The sequence below is a fragment of the Orbicella faveolata genome, unplaced genomic scaffold (assembly GCF_042242905.1).
Source record: "Orbicella faveolata isolate gen_17 unplaced genomic scaffold, um_ofav_v1 contig_14, whole genome shotgun sequence".
NCBI lineage: Eukaryota > Metazoa > Cnidaria > Anthozoa > Scleractinia > Merulinidae > Orbicella > Orbicella faveolata.
Genome location: NW_028301541.1, coordinates 10765950 through 10782500, shown reverse-complemented (window position 1 = coordinate 10782500; position 16551 = coordinate 10765950). Strand labels below are relative to the sequence as shown.

Sequence of the window (16551 nt, the reverse complement as noted above, 5' to 3'; positions counted from 1 at the left end):
CCGGACAACCCAAAATTCTGTTTGTCTCTATTGATTCGCAAAGCAAAGAGTCAATAAGTTTTAGCCACGTTTTAAAACAACTTACATTAAAAAAAAAATACTAATTCTGTGCCGCTTTTGCTCTCGACCCTTGTGATTAACCTAAACAATGCTTTGCAAGTGATGAAAATATACAGGTAGAAAAATCGCACGAGGGAGGGAAAAAGCACAGAATTACCTTGATATAGCTCCATATCGTTCTGGCAGCACTGGTGATACTGAATGGTACATCGGTTATACAAGAGGATTTTTTGTACCCAGTGGTGATGAGAACAGTTTAATACAGATCTTCTGATTGGCCGATTCAATGCGTTGATATATAACACGTGGCTGACGGTTCAGTGGGGTGAACAACTAGATAATAAAAGCCACGTGACTGCCCCTGGCATTGCCAGTGATAATTCTGTACAGTGTGTTTCGTGCGTCGTGGTGTGAAAAGAAAGTTGACGACACCCTTAACAGTGGCGCCGATATATCTCCATGGAAACCACGCAAATAGATTGTCTAAGTGGCTGACGCATTTCTCTTGAATATGATTGCAATTGGTGCTGGTCCGACAGTGTTGGAATTTCGAAACTCAACACAAGAAACATATTTAAGGCGCTTTCCATTCAACCAAAATTTCGGAAAATGTAGAAACGGGGACAAATGGTACGGAAAATTGCAGGGAAAGGTTCCAGAAAATCCGGAAATTGTTGATTTTTCGAAAGACGAACTATTCAACCGAAAATTCCGGAAGAAACTCAAATGGAACGGAAATTCCCGGCAAGAATAGAAATTTCAGAAAATTTCGGAATACCTGGTAAGGTTTTCCTCTTTTTCGAAAAATCCGGAAAATGCTGTTCCATTCGTCACTAGAAATTTTCGGAAATCCAGACTGGAATTTTTCAGTTAATGGAAAGTGCCCTGATCTTCAGATTGTGAATTGCCAGGAGCCAGATGGGGACAGACTACTTGAGTCAGAGGGGAAGACACATTATCAAATATATTAATAGCAACAAAACTCTTTAAACTCATTCTTTTCACAGGTTGTCTAGGCTCTGTATAGGACTGAATAAATAGTGTACGGAACTGAGGCAGGCAGTAAGCTTTCGTGGAAAGAAAATCCCAAGAAAATATGTAAGTAACTCTCTTGAAGCCTGTGTTGCGGGCGTAAACGGCGAAGGGTTACTCTCTTGAGTAGTTTTCAATGGACCCCGAGAACGCACTCTCCTTCAAATTCTTGCCGAGATATTGCATTTACAGCATATTTCAAGTGAAATATTTGTGCTCTTAAAATTATTTCAGTATACGCCTCTTTAATATATTTTCTTCACCCGGGGCATACCACCATGATTGTGGTGATGACACTTGGCTGTTTCAATGATCCCAGGATTCAGTGAGTATTTTTTCCCCTGGCAGGTTTAACTACGCAGGCAGGAAGGAAAGTAAGTAAGGTAACAAACAAACAAACAAACAAACAAACAAACAAACAAAACGTTGAGGTAAACACAATTACTGGTGTTCCAGTAGCTTACATCATGGAACAAAATCAAATGCTGTACAGAAACAGAAACTTGCCAAACATTTTACCTGGTTTGAGGCAGAGTTGGTCATATACAAAACGTGGAGGAGTTGACTACCGGACCACCAAACACAAATCTATCCAGATTTGAACTCAGGACCTATGTGAAGGACGAAAACAAGCATGCAAGGAATATTTCCGTCCAGAGTCTCTGCGCGTTCTGATTGGTTAAGACAAGCTTGGTAAATACAGCCAATGAAATTAGTCACGTGAGCGCAGATTGAACTTAGGTAATTTAGATACAGTTGAGGGTTTAAACATAGCGCTTTTGGTTGGAAGATACTTTGGATCGCTGCAACAAAATAACCATGACTCGGGCTTAAAAAGCTGTCGAAAGCACGCATTAGCCGAGAGAAGACTGCTCACTGTTTCTCAGTGCCGCAACCGACTGGTACCGAGGCAAAACTGATCTACATCTTGACCACATGTCCGGTAAACAAAAGTATTAATTAAACAATTCTTGGACAAGGCTGAGCAAAATATCGAAATTTGTCACAGGCGAGCAGATGAAATCACGATATTTTGCGATAACCGAGTTCAATAATTGTCTGATCGTTCGATCACCAAGTTTGCTTTTATATTTAAATCACTCTCTGACAGCTCGAGGAAGCGATCCGCCATTTTCACCCGAGAATGTGGTTACAATTACGAATGAGCAGAACTTATTTGCAGCAAAACACATTTAGACGGCATTAGGCATGAGCAGACCATTACTTGTAGGCAGTTATTTACATGTTACGTGGTGGGCTCTCGGTCAGTGAAAAGGAGGGAAAAATTACATCGAATGATAGACAATTTTATTGCAATCTGTCATAGATGAGCAATGTTCAAGATCATCTTTATGTTCTATAAATTAATCATACGCGAGCTAAACGTTTTATTTTTTTTTTTTCAGCAGTTGACAGACGTACTTTAAGGTAGAAGGTGGTCTGTCTTTGCTGTAAGTTCGTAGGTTTGGAAAAATTAGGCACCTTAAGATTAGACTACGGGTACCAGATTGAGTGCGAGTGCGATTTTCGAATCCAGAACCCTCGGAGAGGGTAGTTCATGGGATGAGATAAGTATGTGACGTGACAATGTGATGCCTGCAAACTGAAACTGAAAAGTGGAACTTGTACTCAAATCTCCCTAATTAACAGATAGTCGAGGACACTTACTTTGGCCTGCCTTCGCGATTTTTTTTTTCGATGCCTGTTATGCCAGTTTTTGACGCTTCGCTTCTAAAGTGCTTTTTCACTAAAAAATCCCCACACTTCTTAGGTGGCTATTCAATACTTCAGTGTCCGCTACCCGGTAAAGAGAGATGCCTGCCTTAGTTAGTCTTACAACTGTGGCCGGCAGAGCTGACTCTTCTCTGTTTTCATTAGAAGCAATCAAGTACTTGCCCCTATTTGTAGAAAGTTTGAGACATGGTGTCGCATCACTTGACTTGATTCATGTTTCACCTCAGTCGCTTGAGAAACTGAAAATCTATGGAGACCGGCACATTCTGTTTCATAGCAATAAATTCTCGTTTCTAACGACAGTAAGATGTCGTAAAAAAGAAAATTAAAACAAGACTAGGCCGCCGTTTTATGGCCTTAGGTGTCCTGCGGGGCACGATGAGGAATGAGATGAGGTCGCCAGGGCTGTCACTAAATCTTTAGTTACATGTTACCTTGATCTTCACACCCATAACAAACTTGCTGCTTGTGCGTCGGTGAATACAAACATCAACAGCAGACAAGTTCACACGTAACATCATGAGCCCAGGATACTCAGCCATACAAGGTGTTACTCGTTATGACCCTTACTGACAGACCCATCAGCCATATCTCCAAAGGTCTTAAAATTCACAATCTCAAAGTTTGGACTTCATCTTTTCCATTAACTGCTTCTCAAGCTTCATGAATCTTGCCTGGCTTCCCTTGATTTGAATTTGTCCTCGCAAATACGCCTGAGCTGGGTTCAACTGTCCCATGAATAACCTGACAAAATCCTCCGAGTCCACAGTCATGGTACTGTCCACCTCACCTCCTTGAAAAGAACCACTACTGACACTTCCTATTGATAACAAACAAACATCGCTAATTATTCGCGTTCATAAAATAGTCAAGAAATTGCGCGCGCTACGACTGGTCAATTCGAGTACATATATCTCCAGAGAATGCAGGAGCATACGTCACGCATGTGCTTTATAACAGAGTTATAAGGTACGCAGTCAACGTCACGAGTTTGAGCGTGCGCGATTTTTAAGGTCCGCACACACTAGGGCACATGTTACCGGGAGGTGAAGTGGGGACAAGTCTCGTCGTGTGTATGCATAGGACGAATGTTGCAATGACAGTACACAAGCAGGTGCACACGAAGCGGAGTGGCATATGAAAATTTGTTGTAGCGGGGAACGTTTGCAAGAGCGGTGCACACGATGCGACACTAAAAATTGGGGTCATTTTGTTCATGTTTCATGAAGGAACGAATTTAAACAAGCTGAATTTCATTCATCATGTTGCGGGAACGAACTTTTGTCACCGCAACAGAACTGTTTTGGCAACTTGCTTCAACATGTCCTCGCTTCAAGTGCTTACATAACAAAATAATGCACTCGGGGTGAGGCGTTCAACTGCGGACAAAAACAAACAGATGGTAAAAACATGTCGAAAAACAGAATACGTGAGTAGAAAATACATCGAGGGTGATAAAAAGATAAGTCGAGATTTGTAAAATATCTGTTGACTAACGATATAATACTAGGCAGATGTCGTGACAAAAAAACAGGAGCTGACATTTATAAACTCCTTCCTCCGCAAATTTTTAGTTCACCTGCATTATTCTTGACGTCAAGATGCCAAACGCCAGGCTCCTTTCCCGTTAAATGAAACTCAAAAACTCCTTTGACGCCCTGAACGAGTTCCTTGTTGCAGAGGCTCTTCATTGCTTCTATGACTTCCTGCACTCCTTTCAATGGGCCTCTGGGAGAGGTACTTTCTGTGGTCTCCGTGCTGGTGCCCCTTACTTCAGGAGAGTATCCTTCAACGAACCCATCCGGCAAGGGTCCTCCTGCTGTGAATGTAAAACAGTAGAAGTGACTTATCATAGGAGACAGCGTAGGTGATAAGCTAAAGCACTGGCCTTAAAATTCCAGAATCAAGCCGCTCACCTTCCCATTCCCCACTTTAAACAAGTTAAGTGACTCAATACAACGTCAAAACTGCTGGAGAAATATCCCAGGTTATAATCAACCGCGACACGTGAATGAATATTCCCCAGCTAAAACTGGGGAATATGCGATTGATATTCCCCAGTTTTCGAAACTGCGCGTGTTGCGAAAAATATTTGAAGGATAATAAACACAATATTATAGCCTCCACTTGGCGCGAAAAAATGCTCGGATATTTGTCTTTGGACATTATTTGTTCTTCAAAGCTCACAATTTTCCTCGAGCTACGCTCTCGGAAAACTGTTCGCTTCTCCAAGGACAAATATCCGTGCATATATCCGCGTCAAATGGAGGCTTGACGTGTCACGTGACTGAATATAATCCAGCTAAAACTGGGCAGCAGTTAATTAAGCCAATTCACCACCAATATATGTACATGTAGTTGAGACATTATACCAGACCACAATACCTGGGATATATGAATATTGCTCAAAATCTGTCACTCCTACTTCCCTGAGTACATCCTCGTCATAAAGAAACTCTCCTGTCCTGGCTCGACTGTCCCGTGTCAGTACAACATACGCAGCATCAGCAAAAACACGATCAGTTCGACAATATGCCAGGCCTTCTTTACCAGCTGTCACCATCACAGCAACTGTAGCAATACCTAAGGAATTGAGTAAATATGTACTTTCTCAAATTCATCAACAATTCCTCAAGTTCTAACAAAGGAAATCATAACCGTCACGGTGGTTTGGACAAGTGATTTCAATATGAACAAAACATTACGATTTTGCTTTGCTTTTAATCCTTAGTTTGAGTTTCGCTTGGGAAAACATAGGGAACGAAAGGTGGTTCTTTATCGCATAAATTTCAAAATCTGGAATTTCGTCAAAAATAACCGCCACTTGCACGCCGTATTTTTTCGGACCCCTTCTCCGTGTTTGTAAATGTGATGAGACATTATCTCTCGTGTTTGATAAACTGGAGAGCATTAGCAAATTGCAACAGCAACGGCAACAAGAAATCGAACGAACTGTTAAAGAGCATAACAGTGGCTCTACACCCAGTAAAAAGGTAAAATCTGCATACGACCCAACTGGCTCATCTGCCCGGAGTTTATCCCGGTTTCTGTAGCATAAAGTGACCAGGAGGATTTCTACTCCCCCCTGGATGGGATGCTAGTCCATCGCAGAGTTTCTACACCCAGTACATTTCGAAGAAGTCCTTTGCAAAGCAACGACATGAAATTACCAAATTCTGCGTATACGAGACACGAAGGCTAATGTTACGGGATGCATTGATGCTTGTGAAGCAAACTAAACTGAAGGCTTGATCCTTCACGAAAGCAAAAATGTAATGCACACTAGTTCAGAACTCATTTCATGATCATTGATGATAACTTCTTTCGTTAGTGTACACTGAGCACACATGTTCTGCATAACACAGAATGGTCGATCCCAGGTTCTCTGAGCTTTGTTAATGATGTTATCCTCTCACTTTCAATCTTTTATCTTAGGTGCCATAATTTTAGCAATGCAAATCCTGTAAATTTGTAGGTTAAAGAAAAAAAGAAAAACAAAGCAAAGCAAAACAAGAAAACACCACATTGAAAAAAACGGTTAAAAACTGGATTCCTACAACACTCAAGAACGTCCTGTGATACACAGAACACGTAATAAGAAATTGTAGCACTAGCTGTAAAAAACAAACAAACAAAAACAATACACACGCGTGCTCAAAATGATCACTACTTTTTAAATATAAGAAATGTAAACATGTGATGTGACCAAACCTGTTTTGGGCCACAAGGCATTAACTGCAATTCCATCATCCTTGAATTCCTGAGACATACCAAGGACACACAGGGTCATTCCATACTTAGACAATGAATAGGCTGAAAACAACACACACAAGTAAATGCTCAGTGGATAAGAATTCTTGAGCTAAAAAACTTACGACTAAATGGAGAAATTTCTGTCAGTATTGAGAATTTATTTTTATCATTTACGTGACGTCAATAAAGGGCTCAATAAATTGGGCCATCAAGTCCTTCATTTTGTATAATTAAGGAGTTTTTTTGCCAGAGATTTCAACGTATATGTTTCAAAATGTGTGATGCTAAGATGACCGATAGCTGCACTTAACAGATCTAGTAAATTACTAGGAAATCCAAGGGTATAACATATATAATAATTTTTTTTCTTCTTTCTTTTTATTTATGTATTGTTACCACTAGTTTTATCGTGTGTTGTTAAACCTGTTTTAGGTATTTTAACGTAACTAATTATGTAGCTTTTTTCCTCTACAGTTATTTTGTATGTTATTCTGTATGTGAACAAATAAAAAAAAATGAAAACAAAGAAGGGTATAATATAAACTCATTTTTAACTAGACATCTTCCTTGACATCACAACCTGAATCATCATTGCTAAGCTCCCAATTTGCATCTCACTGAAACTACAGTACTACAGTACTACAGTGCTACAGTACATATAAGATTTGTAATAAAAAAAAACTGACAAAAAACATGTACAGTCCTATTAGTAAGCCAGGAATCAGAGTCTCAATGAAGCAGCCACAGAAAGTATCCATTTCTCCAAGGGTGGCCGTTTTTTAGGGGTTGAACTTTAGTTTTTAACACTAGCCATCAGACTACTAAAGACTGCATCAGTTCAAATTGCAGTATCCACCCTTATTACAGAGTGTCTGTTCTCTAGACATTTGTCATGAATATTGGGCAGACATTTCTCTTGGTTTGATTTTACAATGGGTACCCACAGGAGGGAGTAACCACCAAGATTTCAAACCGTAATAACATACAAACTCTGGTTCAAATTCCTTCTCAGAATGAAGGCATCTGATTAAAGTCAGCAGTAACCGTAAGTTTCATCACTTGGCTGGTGTTGTTTAACCTACTTGATTCCAACGATACTTCCAAAGACATTTGATGTACAGAGCTTTTATAAAGTTGGAGCCGAACCTCTAGCAAAATGTTAATGCCCACTTTTTAACCCCAGGACAAATGCCTGACATACTTTATACAAAAGTACACATACACTAAGTTTTGTCTTGGTTTCCATTTACTGCTATTGGGACATACCAAATAGCGTAGCGAAAATGGTTATGAATGTAATTTATCCATAACATCATTGTAAAGTTTTATAATCCATTTGCCTAAAGTATACACTTGGAACATCATTGACAGTCGAAAGTACAGCGACAAAATATTTCAGTCAGACTTACCAATATGGTCCTTAAACCATGCATGCCTTATGTTTAAAGGCGGTGCTATGTTTAAGATGTGTGGATTTTTGGCCTTCTTCAAATATGGAAGGCAAGCCTGGGAGCTGACCAGAGGAAAAACAAAGAAATTACTCACTACAGACTGTTCGTTTCAACAAAATCTGTAGGTCTCTATACTAAGTCAAGTCTTGACACTCGTATAGTGTAGTTTCCAAGGTGATGTGACAAATTAATCACTTATTACTATTTTAGACATCAAATAAATCATGACCGTGCTGGTATTTACCTACTGTAGTGTACATGTGCAACAGCTGTTTGCACTATTAAAGAGATGCATACAGTTTGGGAGTGTACCAATGAAGTCAACATATTAAAAATCTCTTTCTTCTTTTGTTTAATAAGCTGCTAATCATTTCTCAGGCGAAAGACATTTAAGGTAGACATCTTGTAGTCAAAACACTTTGGATTTTGAAACTCAACTCTCTCTTCTAATTTCCAATGACCTTCTTAAGGTGAGTGTGGATATTTCTTGTAACTGAATATTAGGGGAAACATTAAGATATTAAATAGTTATTATTGTTGCAGTAAGCCTCACCACAGAAACGTCCCTCTTACATTAATGTCATTCATAAGATCATATCTGGGAAAACAATCCAGCATAAATCATGATCAGTTAACTATCAACCATTTGGTAAACAAGTTGTGATCACTGTTGTGGTAATTACATCTGAAATGTGGCAGTGTACAACATGTACAATAAGGTGACTGAAGAGCCAAAAGAGACTGAGAACAAACATTCACCCTGCAGCATCTCCCTTGATTGGTCTATCTTCAACCTCACTGACTCCCCTCCCCCCCCCCCCTTTAATTTGAGAGCCTCTGGCGACTGGAATTTTTGCCCCATACTGGTAAGCATGGCAACAGTATAACCTACATAGTAACTACTTATGCAAGCATCATCACCTTAAGTATCACTAAGGCAGTGCATGCTACATAGTTTATACTGTTGCCTTGGTCACTTGTGGCTTCATGAAAATGGCTTTCAAAAATGGCACTATGGCTGATATGTGGATTAAAAATGTGTAAGAAAAAATGTTTTATGAAAATGAGATGAAATTACAATGCATCTATAACTGAATCTATTGTAGAACGGTCAAATTATGTACATTATGAACTCAAGCAAATAAACAAAGTCTCACCTTTTCATTGGTGTTTCTAGTGTTCCTGTTAAGCTTATGGCACTAGCATTGTTAACAAGTATATCGATTCCACCAAATGTCTTGACAGCCTTTTGCACTGCCTCGGTTACAGCACCTTCATCACGAATGTCCACTGCACAGGGAAGGCACTTTCCACCAACCTCTTCAACTTCAATCAAATACATCAAATCATTACATGTTTGCTTTCACTAGAAAGGTTTTAGGGTTTAGGAAAGCCAACCAGACTGAAAGAAGACCTGTGCAGATAATAATTACTGTTGACAGTCCAAATTTGTTTGAGACTTTAAGCTGTAACCACCTGCAGGTCACAAATATGTTTATGTTTCATCTCCGTCTTTTACGTTCATGCAAATTAAGAGACAATTATTATCACTCAATGTTTTTTTCATCCCTTTTCATCAGTGAAGATCTTACAGCATGGTTTAAAAATAACTGCATGCACATTTATAATGGTCTTCTGATGTACATTACATGTAATATCCGACAGTGATTTTGTAATATTCTACTTATGCATAGTTGTGTCTACTCCTGTGAAAAATGGCCGCACGAAGACCCGCCTTTTTTGTTTCATATTCTCCTTGACCCCTTCTGAAAGCCTGCTACTAAAGGCATGGTAAATTATGGCTGAGGGGCAAAACTTTCCTGAAAACTTGTTGTACATGTATAACACGTTGCTGCATTGTTACGCATGTTACCCAGGAGTTTCATTAACGTTATCAGTTGGAGGACAACTGGTTTTCACAGGCAGGCAAAACTATTTGAGCTGAACTTCTGATGTAAGGAAAACATTCCTCTAGAAGGTCAAACCAGGCAGACAAAATCAACCTCACAACCGGTGGTCACCGGTCAATTTGCCCAGTGCTCGGCCCTTAACGAAACCCCTGGTTACTACTGTTTCATTTTATTTCTTAATAAAATCTACATTTTACAGTTGGACTGGCCCGCAAATAGCTATGCTAGTCTAGGCAGGACAGTCTATCAATAGTTACAATAGTTACAGTTGCAATAAAAAAATAGTTACAGTTGCAATAAGACTTAGCTCAAAGGCATATTCATCCACACAACATGTTGCCGCAATTTGTAACACAGCTACATAATGTAGGTGGTAATAAGCGTAACTACACTATTTAACTTGTAATGTAACATAAATTTGCTGCCTGCAACAAGTTGCAAAGAAAATGTTACAAAAATAATAAAATAAAGATTTCGTTGTCCACAGTCATTCCTCAGTACAATAGCAAGCATAAGAGCTGTCTTCGAGCATACCTTAGTGCATAACAGTGCAATTTTGAGATTTCGTCCAGCTAACAAGGGGTGATAATTACTAAACTGTAACTAGTGCATGTCATTGAAGTCACGAACAGTTCCTAATAGTCACGCAATCTCATAATATGATAAAATGAGAACTAAAACCAGAAAACCAAAATCTTTACCTTCTTTCGCTGCAGTGTATATAGTTCCTGGTAGTTTAGGATGAGGTTCGGTGGTTTTAGCGGCAATAACAATGTTCGCACCATCTCTGGCCGCTTTTAGGGCAATGGCTTTTCCAATTCCACGGCTTGCGCCGGTTATAAATAGTGTTTTACCGGCTAATTTTCTGCCAAATAAAAAAGGAAGCAATTTAGTCTCCTAAAATTGGTTAAGGTTAATAGCAGAGAGAAAAAGTCTAAACTTGACGGTAAAAATCGACAAAATTTTACAATTTATACACTCTCCTTACCCCGTCTTCAACATTTCTCAAACCGTGAGCCGTCCTTATATGGCCAGCGTTATTGTGTCAAAGAGCAGCCGCATTAGGTTTCTTTTACTAAGCGCCAAAATTTTCAAAATGGCCGTTGAACTTCGAAAGAATCAACACAAGAGAAAGAAAGATTCAAATAATAACAAGGACCCGGTAAAAAAGAAATCCAAGAAAAGCAATGAATTGAGGGAACTTACCCTTAAGGAGATCGATAGACTAAATGATGAGATTTGTCATCTGGAGGAAGAAATATTTCAAAAAGAGTCGTCATGTGCGGCTGGCTATTCATTCGAAACACTGCAGAGGATTGGAACAGAACTTCTAGATAGCAATCAGTCCTCTGATTTGCCTGGCTTATCGCAAGGAAATGACAGAAATGAATTAGAAAAAGACATTGATGTGCTTAACAGCCGAATTAGTTCTCTTGAAAGCTTCACCGGCATTAGATTTGTGGAAAACATTGTTAGTGTTCTTTCGAAGACAGACAGTGCTACAGTGCTTCTTCGTGGAATGTCGGGAACTTGTCAACGGATTTCATTTGCAGTAGAATTCGAGGTAAAAGAGGATGAAAAGATGGATAATACATTCAGTCCTGAAAATGAAGGTAAGTGAACTTGAACTGTTGTGTCCTTGGTTACGAATCAGATTGAATGGCGGTTATTGTTGTGCATGGGAATAATTATTTTGGACGCCCGTATTATAACATAGTTAGCAAAGCCACGCTATCAAACTAAGTTTATATAACAAGTAAGCCTGCATCATAATCCATGTATGCTCATGGCATGAGCAAAGGTAGCTTTACTTGGCATGACTTGGGTAAATCACAAGAGAAATGAATTTCGCTTGGTAGGGTTATAAAACAATAATTGATTCATGGTATTAGCTGTGCATCATCAAGTTGTGATGCACTTGGGAAGATTGGAGGGCATTCTGGAAGCTACAGTTGTTTTCGGTTGCACCTCAAGTAATTCTTACACCTCGTCATTGCTCTCCAAACTTCCCATGTACATCATACAGTTGAAGCTTGATAATGCATGCTAATGCATGAATCAATTGTTTAATGATGCACTTTGCCAGTTGCTATTAACACTTACAGTTTCAAACTTAAAGTATTACATTTAAAAATGTTAATTTTACTAAGTGATACAGATACATGTAAGATCTCCTTGAGGTCAGGACACACACGAGAAGACAAGTTCCCATAACTAGTTACTGTGATACAAAGTCTCTTGAAGAGTTCACACCGTCGAGGGAACTGGTTGCAGGGACTAGTCCTTTTGTAGTGCAGGGGTTTCACTAACCTTTTCAGCTGGAGGGCAACTGGCTCTCACAGGTGGGCAAAACCTTTAGAACTGAAGTTCTTAAAAGAAAAACTTTCCTTAGATTGTCAAGCTGGGCGGGCAAAATCCATCCTCGCAGCCGGTCAATTTGAAACCCCTACTAGTACTGTCTACAAGTGCACAAGAACATGGGAAAAATCTACAGCAAATCATTCTTTCACTTTTTGGCTTTCCTAAAGTGAAACCAAACTATTAAAATAAGTATGTAGCCTTGGAATTAATCGGTGCAAAAAAACTACAGATTGCAAGTAAATACCGTAAAATCCCACATTAAAGTGTGCTCTCTCCCCACCACCCCACCCCCCGGATATAAGCCCTTCTACTTTTAACAAAGATATCATTCCGTATATAAGCCCCCTGTATATATACCCCCCCCCCCCCCAGGTATATACATGTAAGCCCATCTAATTTATAAGTAAGTTCCTTTTGCTTTTCTTTACAAACATCAAAATTTTGAATCGAAAGTTACAGGCTAATAGGCTAATAGGATAATAATAGGCTAATAGGGTAATAGCTCTAAATGTAATGGTATGTCAGCTTTAATTCGCTTCTAGATACGTTTTATCTCGCCGTTCCAAAACATTTTTTTTTTCCGCCTATATGCTTCCATATAAGCTGCCCTGTTTACAAGCCCACCCAAAACCCCTTATGAAGTTATATATGCCCAGGTCTTTAACGTGGAATTTTAAGATATATGAAAGATCATATATTGCAGAGAAAAATATGAAGGCATCAATGATCATCGCATTTACATACACAACTTAAGCAGCCATGACATTAAAGCGTGAAAAAAAAATTCAGGTTTAAACGGGATTCAAACCCATGACCTCTGCGATACCAGTGCAATGCTCTACTAACTGAGCTATTAAGCCAACTGGGAGCTGGTCACTTTGTGAGTTTGTAATTTACCCGCAGATGGTGAAGAATGCAAGTGAATATATGAAAGATCATAATTATACTGGATCACATATACCCAGAGTTCAAATATATGATCTTTCATATATTCACTTGCAATGCATTCACCACCATCTACAGGTAGAAAAGAGCTCAATTGAAGGGACTTGGTCTCTGTGACTTTTTGCAGGGACTTGTTCCCTTGTGTGTGCTGTGTACAGGCCTTCAAATGATCCTTAAATTGATCTGCAAATGATGCAATGGCATTGTTTGCAAATGACTGAAAGATGGTACAAGAGCAATCAGCTGACATTTCTCCTAAGTTTCAACCTTGGAGAGGCGTCTGCTAACAGGAGGCTGAAAATGTAGTATTTTTGTGTGGCTGTAACTATGACTTATTGTCCACCTATGAGAGTTGTCTCCAGGAAGTGTCCCCCTGCAGTACATGTAGTTGTCTGCCAATGGGAGGTGTCTCTTAACGAAGGTTCAGCTGTGTTTATAGTTCTTGTGTTTCCTCCTAAGATGTTGAACGTTTGGAAGACAACAGTGCAGTAGTAACCAGACTGAAAGTAAGTGTCACAGATCCTCTTGCAGAACAAGAACTTTCAAACTTTATTAAAACAGTAGAAGGAGAGAGGGCCCTACAGCCATTCTTTAGTGGACTTATACAGTATGCTGAGTGGCACAGTCATAGGCAGAGAACGTTTGATCACTTTATAACAAAGTACCCTGAAACTGTTCACTTGATTGGTCTGACTACAAGAAGTCAATCTATTCAACTGCACAACAAAAGCAAGCCAGGACTTGTCTTTACAGTTCATTGGAGACTTGATATAAGTGACTCTGGCCGTGTTGTACCAGATCTTCAAATTCATGCTTCAGCACCATCAAAAGAGACTGGGCAGACAGATAGATCTGCGTTACTTAGGAGTGTACCACAACAGTTTCAAAAAGTTTTGCCTATTCTTGGAATAGAACAAGCCATTGAAGTGGTGATTGGAATGCTCTGTAGATAATCCACTGAATCTTCAAATGACAGCTGTTCTCTGTAAGAGCTTAGAAAAGGATTTCAGCTTTTACTTGTAAGATAATGTATCTAAATAAAATCACCTTCGGTTGCAAGTCACACCTATTTGTTTGTACCTCCCAAGTTTTTCTCACCCCTACTCCCCTCTCAGTTATTCAGGGTTGCCATAGGTCAGGAAAAGGTCTGGGGAAAAAATTCTACTAGGGGGGGGGGGGGAGTTATAGTTGACAAATTGACAAATTGACATTTTGAAGAAAAGTCAGGGAAATGTGAAAAGTGAACTGCATCAACATGACACGAGCGTGGGACAAAGCAAAAATCTGAGTCCCCGACAGGAATCGAACCCATGACCTCTCGAACACCGAACGGGCATCCACTGAGCTTTGAGAACTCATGGAGAGCAAGACAAAGTCAGGGAAAATTGAAATAATCGAACACGGCTGATTTAATACAGTTGAAGGCTGTAAGAAACGTTTAGGATCACTGTGATCACAACGATATTTTTACTTTATGAAGTCTAAGGAAAATTTATTGAAAACTTATCAGTCTTGTTGAACGAGTGAAAAGGATGACCTCCTCGTCGTTATTTACGTGCAAATGATGTATAAGAATAAGAATAAGCGCCTCCCGTCTTCTCCTAAATTTGAAATAAGCGCCCCGGGCGCTAATTTGAGGATTTCGGGTATGTTTTTAGGAAGAAGCCACTTTTTCATCATCATCATCGAAAAGATAAGAAAATCAACACAAGCCCTTCACAGATTATGTTTACTGTAATTTAACATTGGTCGGAACTAGGGAACTAAGGGACCGTTCATTTTTTATGAGGGAGGGGGGGCTGGTGGGATTTGGGAAGCACCATTTAAAAATCGCATGACCCCCCCTCAGCTTACCAATTTTTTCACATGGCCCCCCCTTATAGCGGTCATTTTTTGGGATGACCCCCCCCAAAAAAAAAAAAATTGAACAAAAACAATATTTAGATTTCAACTTTTTTAATATTTCTCTATTATCCCCCTACTTCACGTTATTGTGCTCACTATGAAGACAATATTTACAATCTCTATACGACAGAGAGCTGTTGTTTAAAAAACAAATCAAAAGAAAGAGAAGTCAATTTCGGATCTCCTAGTTATGGCTCGCCCTGAGCGTGTGGCATTTGGCCTCTCATTGGCATCTTCCTCATTTGAATTGATGAATGCAAGAATGACGTCACTTGAGTCATCTTCTCCCCCAGAGTCGATGGCATCACTGTCATACTCATCATTGTCACTTTCATCCGTTTCACTGCTGTCAGCACTTGCCCTGTTGTCATTTTGTGTCAATGTCCTGGCATTTCTCAGTGTTGGTTGGCCAGCTCTGAGAGGACTCTTCTGCTGCAAGCATGAATGTCTTACAATTGCCTTTACTTTCTCACTCTTGCTGCTTTTCAAATGCTGCTTCAGCCCGTGGTGGTTTGAGTACTTGTTTAGTTCTGGAACACGTAGCTTTTTAAGCTTGGTCAGACCTTCGCACAACTCAGTCCAAGGATAATCCTCCTCCCTACTTAACTTTGCCTTTTCTTCTGCTCTCTTTTTCCTTTTAAATTCCAGCACTTCAAGATGCTGAAGATAATCCACCACAAACTTCGATTTGAGAATAAACTTATCTGCGAATAGAGCAACGCTTTCTGGGTCAGATAAAACCAGCCTGCCACTTGCATGCTCTTTCTTCTTTATATTGTTAATCCAATCGGGGAAAGAGCGCATTACTACATGAGCATCATGAAAGAGGCTCATTCCAAAATGCGCAATAATGGCGAAAGCGACGAGTCGTTTAAGAAAAGGTTTACAGCTGAACGATCCAGGCAGTTTGACATCTTACAAGCAAAAGAAGCAATTTTTCTAGGTGCGGATGGCTGTTCAGAAAGGGCGAGTGAGTTTTCCATGCAAGGGTACCAGTTGAAGCCCAGTGATGGAAGAAAACTGAACTTCTCCATCAAAGAGCACAGAGCAATGGTGGAAAAGTTGGATGTCATATTGAAAGATGTAAAGAAACACGATTCCACACTCTTTCAGTCCAATGGGCTTGCTTTAAAGCAGGGCGAAGAATTTGCCCACAGTTTTAATGTAAAACAGATCAAATGTACAGAAGCTAAGTTGACGAAGGTCACGCAGGACATGGAAGCACTAGAAAATAAGAAGAGCAATTATAACAGCATATTCAAAGGCATACTCAAACAGCACATCAACAAAAGGAGAAGGAAAAAAGAAAACCGCAGAAAGTCAAATGAAAGAAAGAGGAAGCGGACTGAAAACAACGTCCAACGAGTTTATGGAATCTGTGTTGGAAACCCGCTAGGAAA

At 39.7% G+C, this 16551-nt stretch overlaps 3 protein-coding genes and 1 non-coding gene across 4 annotated transcripts in view; 1 reads left to right on the top strand and 3 right to left on the bottom strand.

Annotated features, from left to right (window-relative positions):
• LOC149113942 (uncharacterized) overlaps positions 1 to 3400 on the bottom strand; it is an 8809-nt gene extending 5409 nt beyond the window's left edge. The window contains exon 1 of the mRNA XM_089286583.1: positions 3261 to 3400. The gene's annotated coding sequence lies outside the window, so the exon portion shown is untranslated. The remainder of the gene's footprint in view (positions 1 to 3260) is intronic.
• Positions 2379 to 10976, bottom strand: LOC110043998 (hydroxysteroid dehydrogenase-like protein 2). The gene is made up of 9 exons (XM_089286582.1): positions 10929 to 10976; positions 10642 to 10805; positions 9188 to 9356; positions 8584 to 8628; positions 7989 to 8092; positions 6538 to 6639; positions 5212 to 5409; positions 4406 to 4645; positions 2379 to 3646 (listed from the first exon to the last, which is right to left on the bottom strand). The coding sequence occupies exons 1-9, from the start codon at positions 10940 to 10942 to the stop codon at positions 3444 to 3446; spliced, it is 1239 nt and encodes a 412-aa protein (XP_089142708.1). The 5' UTR covers positions 10943 to 10976; the 3' UTR covers positions 2379 to 3443.
• LOC149113941 (small nucleolar RNA U85) lies at positions 7388 to 7643 on the bottom strand. The gene has a single exon (XR_016206638.1). It is a non-coding gene; the product is annotated as a small nucleolar RNA U85 (small nucleolar RNA).
• LOC110043667 (centromere protein P-like) lies at positions 10963 to 14309 on the top strand. The gene is made up of 2 exons (XM_020749147.2): positions 10963 to 11553; positions 13706 to 14309. Exons 1-2 carry the CDS (start codon positions 10968 to 10970, stop codon positions 14197 to 14199), a joined length of 1080 nt encoding a protein of 359 aa, XP_020604806.2. The 5' UTR covers positions 10963 to 10967; the 3' UTR covers positions 14200 to 14309.
• The last annotated feature ends 2242 nt before the right edge of the window (positions 14310 to 16551 follow it).

Coding starts and splice junctions, on each gene's coding strand:
- LOC110043998 (XM_089286582.1), bottom strand. Junction 8,093..8,583: donor GTAAGAGGGACGTTTCTGTG/GTGAGGCTTACT, acceptor TCCTCTGGTCAG/CTCCCAGGCTTGCCTTCCAT. Junction 4,646..5,211: donor GCAATATTCATATATCCCAG/GTATTGTGGTCT, acceptor TTACATTCACAG/CAGGAGGACCCTTGCCGGAT.
- LOC110043667 (XM_020749147.2), top strand. CDS start 10,968: ATGGCCAGCGTTATTGTGTCAAAGAGCAGCCGCATTAGGTTTCTTTTA. Junction 11,554..13,705: donor ATTCAGTCCTGAAAATGAAG/GTAAGTGAACTT, acceptor TTTCCTCCTAAG/ATGTTGAACGTTTGGAAGAC.